General features: G+C 41.4%; 1 protein-coding gene across 2 annotated transcripts in view; it reads left to right on the forward strand.

The window, feature by feature from the left end:
* Positions 1–12,965, forward strand: part of NEK6 (NIMA related kinase 6) — a 105,847-nt gene that overhangs the window by 11,959 nt on the left and 80,923 nt on the right. Inside the window, exon 2 of one of the 2 annotated variants that reach the window (XM_029063838.1) lies at positions 4,592–4,718. In XM_029063838.1, coding sequence (XP_028919671.1) covers positions 4,626–4,718 — 93 coding nt within the window. In that variant the 5' untranslated portion in view covers positions 4,592–4,625. The remainder of the gene's footprint in view (positions 1–4,591; positions 4,719–12,965) is intronic. The other variant, XM_029063839.2, reaches the window with a different exon arrangement.

Consider the following 12,965-nt stretch of genomic DNA (forward strand, 5'->3'; position numbering starts at 1 on the left):
CACTGTGCCTCAGTTACCTCACTTGTAAAATGGGAATTGAGACTGTGAGCCCCACATGGGACAGGGAGTCTATCCAACCTGATTTGCTTATATTCACCCCAACATTTAGTACAGTGCCTGGCACATAATAAGCTCTTAAATGCCATAACTATTAATTACTATTATTACTATTAAACTCCTTGAGTCCAGGGATTGGGTCTACTAACTCTGTGGCTTCCTGGAAAGAGTACGGGCTTGGGAGTCAGAGGACATGGGTTCTAATCCCAACTTTAGACTGTGAGCCTGTTATTGGGTAGGGATTGTCTCTATCTGTTGCTAAATTGTACTTTCCAAGATCTGAGTACAGTGCTGTGCACACAGTAAGCACTCAATAAATACAATTAAATGAATGAACTCTGCCACTTGACTGCTCTGTGATTGTGGGCAAGTCACTGAACTTCTCTGTGCCTGTTACCTCATCTGTAAAATGGGGATTAAAAGTGTGAGCCCCACATGGGATGACCTGATTACCCTGTCTCTACCCCAGTGCTTAGAACAGTGCTTGGCACATAGTAAGCACTTTACAAACCAACTACCATAATTATTATTAAGTATTGTTATTACTCTCCCCAGCAAGTACTTAGTACATTACTCTACATCCAGTAAGTGCTCAATATTATTGGTGGACTGATTGACTCAATGGTTTTAGACAATTCACTTCACTTCTACAGTATCTTCACCTTTAAAATATCTCACCTTTAAAATATCTTCACCTGTAAATTCACCTTTAAAACGAGCCTAAAAGTACGGAAGGGAAAGTAGTCAGGGAGTTTGGGAGGGGAAGCCTCAGAGAGCCAACCAGTGGGAATTGGGGAGCTTGGATAGAGGACAAGTAATCAGAAAGGTTACTGGGGAAGAGAGAGGAGCTCTGCATCTCTCTACCCCTCCCTGCTGATCAATCAGTCAATAAGTGGTTTTTACTGAACACTTACTGTGTGCAGAGCATTCTGCTAAATGCTTGGGAGAGTACAATACAAAAGAGTCGGTAGACACATTCCCTGATAAGGGAGGGCCCTGATCTCTCTCTAGGCTTTCACAGAGGCCCAGTTGCACCCAAGAGTTGTACTGCTCCTCTGGAGGAGGCATGTTCCAGAATTTCTGATAACCAGTCAATATCCATCTGATTTTATACAGTAGAGGTGCAGAACATTTCTATGCTACAATCTCTCAGTGGTAGAAATGAAAACTCAAACCCCACTTTGAAGAGTATAGTGTTAACTATACTCAGATGGTTGAAGAAATAGCTTCTGATGCTGGAACATGCAGAGGAATTTGATCTTTCCAACAGGGCTTTGTTAATTTTAGGTTATGTTCTGAATTCTGAAATTGCCCAGCGGCAGTGACGTTTCGGGATTAACGTTTTGGCACCGATGCCAATACTGTTGGATGGAATTTCAGGGCAGTTTTATGGCAATAACATTTCTGGCTATTTGAAATGCAAATCGAGTTTCAATTTGCATTTTGACTCATAATTTCACTGTTATGACGGTAGTGGGCTACAGAACTGGGTCTGTGTGGGATGAAGGGAAATTTTCTATTTAAAACAAAGGGGCAGTCCCACAGATGAGGTTTGTAGGAAGTAGGTTGCAGAGCAGAAGCTTTTGCTGCTGACTGATGGAATAACTTATCAGAAGCCGCTGCTTTGTTGGCAGTTGTAATACCCTTTCTTCTTTCTCTCTTTGCTCTGCAATTTCCATAGGAACCACTGCTGAGCCACTATCTCCAGTAAATGCTGTAGGAAAAATGGGACAAACTTATCTGCAGTGCTATTCTTTTGGTGTGTTTGTTCCTGGGTCAGATCTTTGATCTCAGTGTACATTATAATGATTCTTCTAGCTCCGGTCCCCTCTAACCCCCAACTCAATATGTGAGCATTTTTTTCATTATTGAATCGTTACTTTTCAAACTGCCCTTAACTGAGCAGTAAAAGTGTCATGGTTTTCATAAGTCTATCTCAGAATTGACGATCCTTCCCCTACCCCCACCAAAAAAAAAATATGTCTTCCAATTCTCAGATATGACATTCCAGTGCTACTATATTCATCCCTGTTGTAGCCCTCAAAGGTGTATTCCTGGCTGTTTCCATTTTACAGGTGCCTAGAAAGAACAGCCTAACTAGGCCAAGGGATAAGTCACTGGCAAAAGCTCTCCAGCCTGTAGTTTATTTCTTTGAGACAAGATTTGTTTCCCTATTTTATGAAATTTTGTGAGCAGGGAATGTGTCTGTCAACTCTGTTATATTGTACTCTCCCAAGCACTTAGCACAGTGTTCCACACACAGTAAGTGTTCAATAAATGCTATTGATTGATTGATAGAAGTAATATGAGCAATATAACAATCACCCCTCCTTCAAAGCCCTATAGACGATTCACCTCCTCCAGAAGGCCTTCCCAGACTAATCCTCCTTTTTCCTCATTTCCCCCTCCCCCCCCACCTCACCCCGACTCTCTCCCTTTGCTCTACCCCCTTCCCTGCCCCAAAGCACTTATGTAGATAAATGCATATCTATAATTCTATTTATTTATAGTAATGCCTGTTTTACTTGTTCTGATGTGTATATATAGCTCTTTTATTTTTATTAATGCCATTGATGTCTGTTTACTTGTTTTGATGTCTGTCTCCCCCCTTCTAGACTGTGAGTCCATTGTGGGCAAGGACTGTTACTCTTTGTTGCTGAATTGTACTTTCCAAGGGCTTAGTTCAGTGCTCTGCACACCGTAGGGGCTCAATAAATACCCCTGAATGACTGAATGAGCAGGAAGGTAAGATTATAAGGTCCTCAGGAGTAGAGGCAGCCTCCTTCTGTTGAATGTTCCAGAATGCTCTGCATAGAATAGGCATTTGAATACAGCTGTTAGTGAGTAATCAGTCATTCAGTCAGTATTTTTAGAGTGCCCACCAAATTTGAAGCACTATTCTTTTAAGGGTATTTAAGCACTTCATTCTATCATATTTATTGAGCACTTACTATGTGCCAGGCACTTTACTAAACGCTGGCGTAAATATGGGCTACTCAGGTTGGACACAGTCCATTTCCTAAATGGGGCTCACTGTCCTAACCCCCATTTTATGAATGAGGTATATGAGGCACAGAGAAGTTAAATTACTTTGCCCAAGATTACATAGCAGACAGGTGGCAGAGATAGGCTTAGAACCCAGGTCCTTTGAACTCCCAGGTTTATGTTTTATCTGGATTGTCACTGCTAATGGTTGTATTGTACTTTTCCAAGTTTTTAGTACAGTGCTCTGCACACAGTAAGCACTTAATAAATACTGTTGAATGAATGAATAGTCCACTCTGCTTGAGAGCTTGGGTGAGTGCAACAGATGCAAGACTTGTATTTCTTGCCCTCAAGGAGCTTACGATCTCCTGTGAGACAGATAAAAATGATTTCCAGATAGTGGGACAGAAGGGCAGCACAGGAAGTAGAACAAAATAATTGAATAAATCATTGTATATATGAATAAAATACATATCTGTACATAAGTGGTAAGGATAACTTAGGATAAGATAGGAATAGGATATGTTCTTTTGCTTCTTTTGAACTTCCCAAGTGTACTCAGTAGGCATCCGATAAATACCATTACTCCCATAAGTGCTAAGGACAGACGCTGCACCATCATAGGTGAGGTTTTGTGACTGTCGGAAAAGCCTTCCTGGAGGAAGACTTTGAAGATGGGGAGAATTGGGGTCTGGCAGGTGGAGTTCCGAGATATGGAAACAGGATGAATACAGTCTGAATACAGCCCTCTGCCTGTGGTAAGCACTCTGTAAATGTTTAAAAACAAAAAAAAACCAACCACCACAGGCTGCAGAGTGGAGAGGAAGGGTTTCACTCCCAGCAGGGCCCACCTGTTCCCAGATACCTTGCTATGAACCTCAGAGGGAGAGCGGGGAGGAGAAGGACTCTATTCTTCTGCTGGTGAATCCAACTAATAAGGAAAGCGCCTTGTCCCTGCTGCCTCTGACCAGCCACGTGAAATGCTGAGGCCTTGCATCCCTGAAGAGAGCAGTTAGACCCACTGCTCTACCCCTCCCTTCCCTTCCTTACCCACTTTTAACAATAGCAATAATAATAATTGTAGTATTTAAGCACTTACTGTGTGCCAGGCACTGTATTGAGAACTGGCATAGATGCAAGATAATCAGATTGTGTACAGTCCCTGTCCCATATGAGGTTCACAATCTCAATCCCCATCTTACAGATGAGGTAACTGAGGCACAGAGAACTATAGTGACTTGCCCAAGGTCACACAGCAGACATGTAATCTCGGGTGGTTCTGCCAGTTGTCTGCTGTGTGACCGTGGGCAAGTCACTTCACTTCTCTGGGCTTCAGTTACCTCATCTGTAAAATGGTGAACGAGACTGTGTCCAACCTTTTATCTATCCCACTGCTAAGTACAGCTCCTGGCACATAGTAAGTGCTTAATAAATAATATTTTAAAAAAAATTACAGATGGTTGACAACCCTGACATAGGTGCACTTATTTAGGGTCTTTGATCCAAAAAAGAGATTCTTCTGAAATGACTGTTTTCCTGTTCTTTGAAGCAGCGCGTCCTATTGTGGAGAGTGGCATGATACCATGGAAGGACAACATAACCATCCACATCATCTAGCGGAGCAGAACAATCCCCTTTGCAAAATTCCAGGACAGGAGTATCAACATGACCCACAGGTAAACGTATTCCATTTTATTTTGTATTTTAGTCTGTGTGTTTGATTAAACAACTGAAATGGTAATTTTATCAATTTTACTGTTTAAGCCTCCTTTTTGGAAGGTTAAACAGTGAAATGCGGTTTCCTATTTTATGTAGAAAATACTGCCAGTATTTTTTAAGTGCTGGTTCCTAGAGGATTAGAAATACGTTAACTTTTCTGTTTATTTCTTTGTTCATACACCAGTCGTGATGCTAGCAGGAATATGTTGGAAAACTCCTCTTAGACAGTCCAGTGGGGTTGAGGGGGAACATATTTTTGACTTCTTTTAAATTCTCAACTGGCACATTTTTTTTGTAACTTTGATATTCATTCCTTTTTAAGTACTTTGATATTTACTTTTTTTTTCCCCAAGTAGTGTGAGGTTTTGGTGTAGGAAAGGCAGATGAAGATGAAAGAGCTGAAACTCTGTTCACCAATATTAAAAGCTGTCCCACTTTTAATCTGACTTGTTTTCAGAGATTTACCCCCTCCTAGTGTCATTGTCATTTCAACACAAGTTCAGGTGGGGTTTGACCAGGAAGCTTTTTTTATAATGCTTATGGTGGGTTCACAAAATCTTTACCTTTATCTTAAAGCAAATATTTGCAATTAGGTTATTAAATCATGGAGTTTTTTCTCTGCTGCTCTGATTCTTTCAAAGAGAGTGACAAACAGGGTAGTGAGGATTTTACTTGAATGAAGAGATGATTTTCTGGAGCTTATGCTCCAAAAAAAATTCACCTTTTTTCTTAGTGCTATTGGAGATATGGGAGCCTGTCTCTCTCCTTTCTGCCTATCTGCCAAAGACTTGTGGTGAGAGGATGGATAAGATCATGATGCTGCCTCTGGCTGCTTCCATTCTCTTTATCTGGACAATTAATTTTGTTTTTAGACTTCATGTGGGGGTATTCCCTTCCACTCCCCTACCTTTAAGCAGGAAAGGATGTGGAGTTTCTGATTTTCTCTCTCTTCTGTCATTGAGATTAGGCAGAATTTTGAATGGAAATTCTGCTTACAGTGAACAATACTGAGTTGAAGTATGGGGATTTTTTTCTGTTTTTGTTTTTAACTGAATAATTTGTGAGAAAGTCAGTAGCAAAAGAAAGAACTGAGACTTGTAAAAAACAGTAGTGACACGTACGCATGCTTTTTTTATTGCCACCTTGAAAAGCAGTCTGTGAAATAGGGCCTTCCTCCATAATGTGGCAATTTGTCATATTAAGTCATTTAATAATAATTGAATCCCCTTGATTAATCTACTAGAATTAGCCAGTTGCATTTTGAGCAATTAAGGTTAATTACTGCCTCATTTGGCAGGATAGAGTCCCTGTAATTATTTCATGAACGAGATTAGGAAATGTTTTTAGGCAGTAGATATGTTCATGGCATCTTCTAGCACATGTTAGAATTTGTAATGACATAGTTAAGTGTAATTAGTAACTAATACTGTATGTTCTGCTGTTACACTGATGCTGGGCAGCCTCATTTCACCAAGTGGCCATTATTGAGTAGAAACGCCCCCAATCCCAGCAGCATCTGGGTGATATTAATAGATGCCTCAGAGCGAGAACGATTTTCTGGGGGCGATCCAGATTAGAAGGGAGGGGAGGCCATTGTTTCTTTTTCTCCTTGTTCTCCTAGCACCTCTGTGGAAAAAATAAACATCAAACCCCAAGGAGGAGCGAAGCTTTTTGATACCTAAAAATTTAATCGATAATTTATATTGAGCCTGTCCTGCCGTCGACCCCTGGCCCATGTCCTCCCACTGACCTGGAATGCCTCTCTCACATCTGCCAAACTAACTCTCTTCCCCTCTTCAAAGCCCTACTGAGAGCTCTCCTCCTCCTCCAGGAGGCCTTCCCAGACTGAGCCCTCCCTTTCCCTCTGCCCCTTCTCCCAACCCCATTCCCCCTACTCCCTCCCTCTGATCTACCCTCTTCTCCCCTCCCCATAGCACTTGTGTATATTTGTATATATTAATTACTCTATTTTATTAATGATGTGTATATATGATACTATTTTCTATTTTGATGGTATTGATGCCTGTCTACTTGTTTTGTTTTGCTGTCTCCCCCTTTTAGACTCTGAACCCATTGTTGGGCAGAGATTGTCTCTATCTGTTGCCGAATCGTAATTCCAAGCGCTTAGTACAGTGCTCTGCACACAGTAAGTGCTCAATAAATACGATTGAATGAATGAATGAATACTATGTACAGAACACTGAACTAAGTGCCTGGAAGAGGACAGTAGAAGTAGACATAAACCCTGCCCACAAGAAATTTATAATCCAGTGGATTATTACATCTATAAAGAGATGTTCGATGTTTCTACCAACTGTTATATTGCACTCTCCCAAGTGCCTTGTACAGTGCTCTGCACATAAGTAAATGCTCAATAAACACCATTGGCTGATTAAGCTACCAAGCGGAAGCAACTCCAAAATAAATGTAAAGAGCTTCACTTTCTTCTAGAATGATATTTCTAATGCTTTCTCATTGGTGTCTTAACATTTAGGGGAGGTCACTCACAAGCATAGGAATACTTTTTGTTCAAGCACTTAGCACGGTGCTTTGCACACACACAACACTCAATAAATGCCATTAATTGACTGATTTAACCCCAGAAAAAGTTACATGCATTATTTTAGAATACACAAGCCCTCAAGTATGGAATTTGAATAATCAATCAATCAGTGGTATTTATTAAGCACTTACTGTGTGCAAAACACTGTATTCTAGATTTTAAGCTCATCGTGGGCAGGGAACATGTCAGTTATATTGTTATATCATAGTCTCCCAAGTACTTAATGCAGTACTTAAGCGCTTGGGAGAGTACACTGTGATTATATAGTTGGTAGACATGTTCCCTGCCTACAACGAGCTTATGGTCTAGAAGGCGCAGGGGCAAATCATTCAGAGTAACATCAGAGTGTCCTGCCTCAGCTATGACAGCCTAACATTCTCTTCTCAGATAGTTTATGCCTACACCTGTTGAATAGCCATTGATTTGTAATCAGTGCTAAGGTTAAAGAGAACAAAAGTGGGCTAACAAAACAGAGATCTATTTCACTTTTGACAGCAAAAGCCTAAGATCTAGTGGTTCTTTAAAAGGGGAGCTGCCAGCTTCCGACTGTAGATTAGATTGGTGGTATTTATTGAGCGCTTACTGTGTACAGAGCACTGTACTAAGCGTTTGGGAAAATACAACAAATCCCTGCCCACAATGAGTTTACCAACTATAGAAGAGCTTACAGTCCACACAGATGAGTTCCACCTCAGCCCGCATTCCTGGATCATTTCCAGGTACTCTGCCGACTAGCGTTAATGAGATGGAATTTTCCTTGGCAAGATGGGTGGCTTTTCCCCATCCAACCAAATTTGACCAGTAGCTCTAATTCTCTGAGTAACTGTTCTCTCACCCTAATCACACTCCCCCCGCCCCCTCCCTGAGCATCTGTTTGCAGTGCTTTCCTTTTCTCGCCTTGTACTTGGATTTGTGCCTTTTATTCACCCCTCCCACAGCATTTATGTACATATCTGTAATTTATTTATATTAATGTCAGTCTCCCCCTCTAGACTGAAAGTTCGGTATGGGCAGGGAACATGTCTACCAACTCTGTTATATTGTTATATTGTATTCTCCCAAGCACTTAATGCAGTACTGTGCACACAGCGCCCAGTAAATACGATTGATTGATGGTCTGATTACCTTGATGGCCTGACCAGCACCCACTGGAGACACCAAGCATCCTGAGCACTGCAGACAGAGAGATTCCCAAACCATGAGATCATTTCTGCTCAGTGGAAACAATATATATAATACCGGCTATGGTCCTAAAATATGAAAGGTGTTTTTATTGTCCTGCAGCTTCCAGAGCTCCTTATCTTGTGGAGATTTTCTGGTCTTAGCCCGGTTAGCACGTCATCTCCCATCTCAACTCCTGACGGCATCAGCCTCTTTGCTGACCTCCCTTGCCTCCAGCCTCTCCCCTATCCGGTGCACACTGCACTCTGCTGTCTGGATCATTTTTCGAAAGTATCTTTCTGTGTTCATCTCCCGACTCCAAATACCTCCATTAGTTGCTCATCCATCTCTGCATCAAGCAGAAGCCCCTCACCATCAGAACCAAGTCACTTAATCGACTCTCTCCCTACGACTCAGCCTTACTCCTCTTCCACTCCTACCCAGCCCACACAACCTAATCACTGTCCCTCGCTCTCCCCTTTCCTGCCATTAACTCCTTTCATGCCACTTGTCAGCTCTGTGACTGTGGGCAAGTCATTTCACTTCTCTGTGCCTCAGTTACCTCATCTGGAAAATGGGGATTAACTGTGAGCCTCACGTGGGACAACCTGATGACCCTGTATCTCCCCCAGCGCTTAGAACAGTGCTCTGCACATAGTAAGCGCTTAACGAATACCAACATTATTATTATGCTCACTCTCTCATGCCTGGAACTTTCTCCCCTTACATATCAAAAAGATCAGCAACTTGCTCTATCTTCAGAGTTGTACTAAAATCACGTCTTTTTCATGAAGCCTTCCTTGACTGAGCTCGTGTCCCCTCCCCACCACCTCATCAATGTAGTGGATAGAGCACGGGCCTGGGAATCAGAAAATCATGGCTTCTAATCCCAGCTCTGCCACTTGTCTGCTGTGTGACCTTGGGCAAATTACTTCACTTCTCTGGGCCTCAAGTACCTCATCTATTAAATGGAGATTGAGACTATGAGCCCCACATGGAAGAGGGCTTGTATCCACCCCAGTGCTTAGTACTGTGCCTGGCACATAGTAAGCGCTTAACAAATTCTGTGTTATTATTATTATCATTACTTAGTCTTATCCTCTAAGCACTTAGGTACTCACCCCACCCCACAGTACTTATGTTCATATTCTTCTACCTGGTTACTTCCCTCACCTATCATTTATTTTAATGTGTGTCTCACCCACTAGACTGTAATCTCCTTTAGGGCAAAGTTCCTGTCTACTAACTCGTATCCATCAGTCATTCCTGTATTTTGAGCAGTTATTGTATGCAGAGCACTATATTAAGCGCTTGGGAGAGTTCAATAGAGCGGAGTTGGTAGACCCATTCCCTGCCCAGAAGGAGTTTACAGTCTAAAAGGGGAGACCGACATAAATATAAATTATGAATATGAGCATAATTGCTGTGCGGTTGAGTGTGGGATGAATAAAGGGTGCAAGTCCCAGTGCAGAGGCGACGCAGAAAGGAGTGGGAGAAGAGGAAATGAGGGCTTAGTTGGGGAAGGTTTCTTGGAGGAAATGTGATTTGAAGTAAAGTTTTGAAGGTGGGAAGAGTGATGGTCTGTCAGATATGAATTGGAAGAGAGTTCCAGGCCAGAGACAGGACATAAGCGAGGGGTCAGTGAGTAAATTCGCTTTAGAGGAACGAAGTGTGGGGGCTATGTTGTAGTAGGGAATCAGAGGGTTAAGATAGAAGGGGGCAAGATGTTTAAAGCCAATGGTAAGGAGTTACTGTTTAATGTGGTGGTCCCAAACACTACAGTGGTCTGCACTTAATGATATTAAGCGCTCAATAAATGCTACTTATTGAATGACTAGTCAGTCATTGTGGAAAAGTTCTTAGGAACTTTCAACTCCCGGATGCCTCACTAAAGCCGAGGTAGGAAAGAAACTCTTAGAACAAATTCAGTCTCAGGAATACTCTTATTGCAAATCCGGACCCTCCTCCAGAAGGACAAAATGCATTTTAATCATTTGATATAAGGGGGAAGCAAACATAAGTGTTATATTTGATTATGCTTTCCCTGTGCTCTGCAGTCATACTGCTACAGAAATGCCTTGCCAATTCTAGTTTTTCAGATATTGAAAGCATGATGACAGTGCATTTGTTATCCATTTTTCTCTCTCTGTTCCTCTCGAGGGCCTGAACTTACATAGAGAATAAATTGAGAAGTGAAAAATCCCTATTTTTCTGGGAAAATAAAAATTTAGCTACTTATGATTTGTTTTTTGAGATACCTATGGATTCCTAAGGAAAGCAGTGTATAATTCCTTATGGGGGAAATATTTGCCTCCTGCCATAGTTTGTAGCTCAGAACCGTCCATATCCTCATTGGTTAATTTAGAATTTGACTTGAAGAGAATCTATCACTTTCCTTAGGATTAAAGGTAAGAAGTTGCCTGATAGGGTAAATGGAATAAATATTTTTTGTCCCTGGAACCTGGCTCTTGTGGATATTTCAGGCCAAAAAAACGCTGCCTAAAATATCCAGCTAATTCAGATCAAAATTTGTCTCCTGGACCTGAATCATCTGGATAATTTCTGTATATGGACAGTCACTGGGGCATATTTTTATGTATAAATATGCACATACATGTGTAAGCTTCCACATATTCAATAGCAGATGTCTTTAAAGGTGAAATTAGTTTACAGTAAATGTCATTCTGATGAAGTATGCATTTTAAAAGCATAGAAACAGTTGCCTTAAAATTAATGATGCATTACAAATATCAGAAAAAAAGCTCTATACAGCGTAAAGATAATTAAAATTCAGGTCAGAAGTCTGAGTTAGTCAGGCTAAATTTTTTAATGAGATTTCAGAAAATTAATTGGGTGAATGCATTTTATTCTTTTAAAATTTACTTTTAGGCTTCTTCAAAAAAGTAGTTATTTGTAACTGTGCATTGTCATGGTTCAAGAATATTAACTACTGATTAGCTTATTTTGAGTGTGTTTAAACTCATTTTAAGAAAATAATTCATAATGCCCTTTTGGTTTCTGCCAGCATAAAATGACAAGGAATTCCTAGTTGGAGTGCCAAGGTGACCCCTCAGAGACCAACTGTCTCTCGTGCATTGCAGTGTTTTCGTTTCAGGATTTCATTTGTGAATCTCCTATTATAAAACCATCTCATTTCCCCGGTTTGTAACCTCCCGGACAGCAGTTTTTGTCAGAATAAATTTTGTCTCATGCCGTTATGGCTTCAAACCATTTATTCTTCTCCCTTTTAAAAAATTAATTTGGTGCTTGTGACAAGTGCTGTCAGCTATCCCGGAGCCCAATTCTTCTGTGCCCACAGCTTTTCTCCACTCACACCCACTCGATGCTAAATCTCCATGAGTCTTTGATTCTTCCTAAAGTGTCTGTCTCCCCCTTTTCAGTCCCCTTCCCCTCTCTCCAAGTTCCCCGCCTCCCTCATGCCCAGTACTTACTCCCGGGAAAGGGGAGACTGTAACTCTAGAAGGTGGGAAGGCCTAGTTGTTTTTGGTATCATTGACAGCTGTGAATTCTGAGGTATCATAATACCTTCCTCTCTGTCTGGTGTGACTTTTCCCTCCCAGAAGTAGTTTTTTTGTTTGTTGTGGGGTTTTTTTAGTGGAGAAAGGCTGGATGTTTTGTTCCGTGGGCTGATCGTATTTTTTGGTGGGGGAAGAATGGGCTAGAAAATGGGAGACATCTTTCCTGCTCCCCAATTTCCTTCAGGCTTTTGCAAGAACTCACAGGCTGTTTTCTTTGCAGTCTGGGCCTCTGAGCGACTATGGCTGACAACCGTCATTCGCAGGTAAATGAGCGGTTGAGATTCCTTTCAGCTCCAAGACTGCCGCCTCTAGTATTCCTCTGGTGGATGCTTACAGTTTGAGCTCTGAGTGTTAGAGCCACATACTCCTTTTCTCTGTCGTCCTGCTCGAAATCATTTCCGTGTCAGAATTTCCCATTGTATTAACTAAGATAATTTTCTAATAGGCAGTATTCAAAAATGGATTGTACTAATCAATAAGGAAGCTTATTGTTGTGGCTTGTACCTGACCTGAACGTGCTCTTTGCTTCATGCCATAATCTAACATCCCCTCCTTCCCTGTTATGAAAGCTCCATTACTTTAATTAGGTCAGATGGGTTGTGATAGCAAATGCAAATCTAGGTCATTGCATATGTAAATGTGCAGCTGTAGTCTTGGAGGATGCCAGAACATATCAACTGAGGTGTCCACTAATCACCCACCATTGACTCCAGCATAGCAAACAGACTTACTGCTAACCAGATTGCAAGGGGTTCAAGCCATGCACACCCATTGTAATCCAAGCAGCTTTGATTATCTTGTAAGAGGACCAAGGCATTGGAGGCTTTTCCTTGATTTAGTTAAAACCTTTGAATGGGCCACCATTACCGAACCAAAATGTTTAAAAACATTTGTTTTCCATCTCTTCTCTATATGCTTCCTCCTGCTGCTCCATTGCAAGA

This window comes from Ornithorhynchus anatinus, chromosome 4, assembly GCF_004115215.2.
Source record: "Ornithorhynchus anatinus isolate Pmale09 chromosome 4, mOrnAna1.pri.v4, whole genome shotgun sequence".
NCBI classification, from domain to species: domain Eukaryota; kingdom Metazoa; phylum Chordata; class Mammalia; order Monotremata; family Ornithorhynchidae; genus Ornithorhynchus; species Ornithorhynchus anatinus.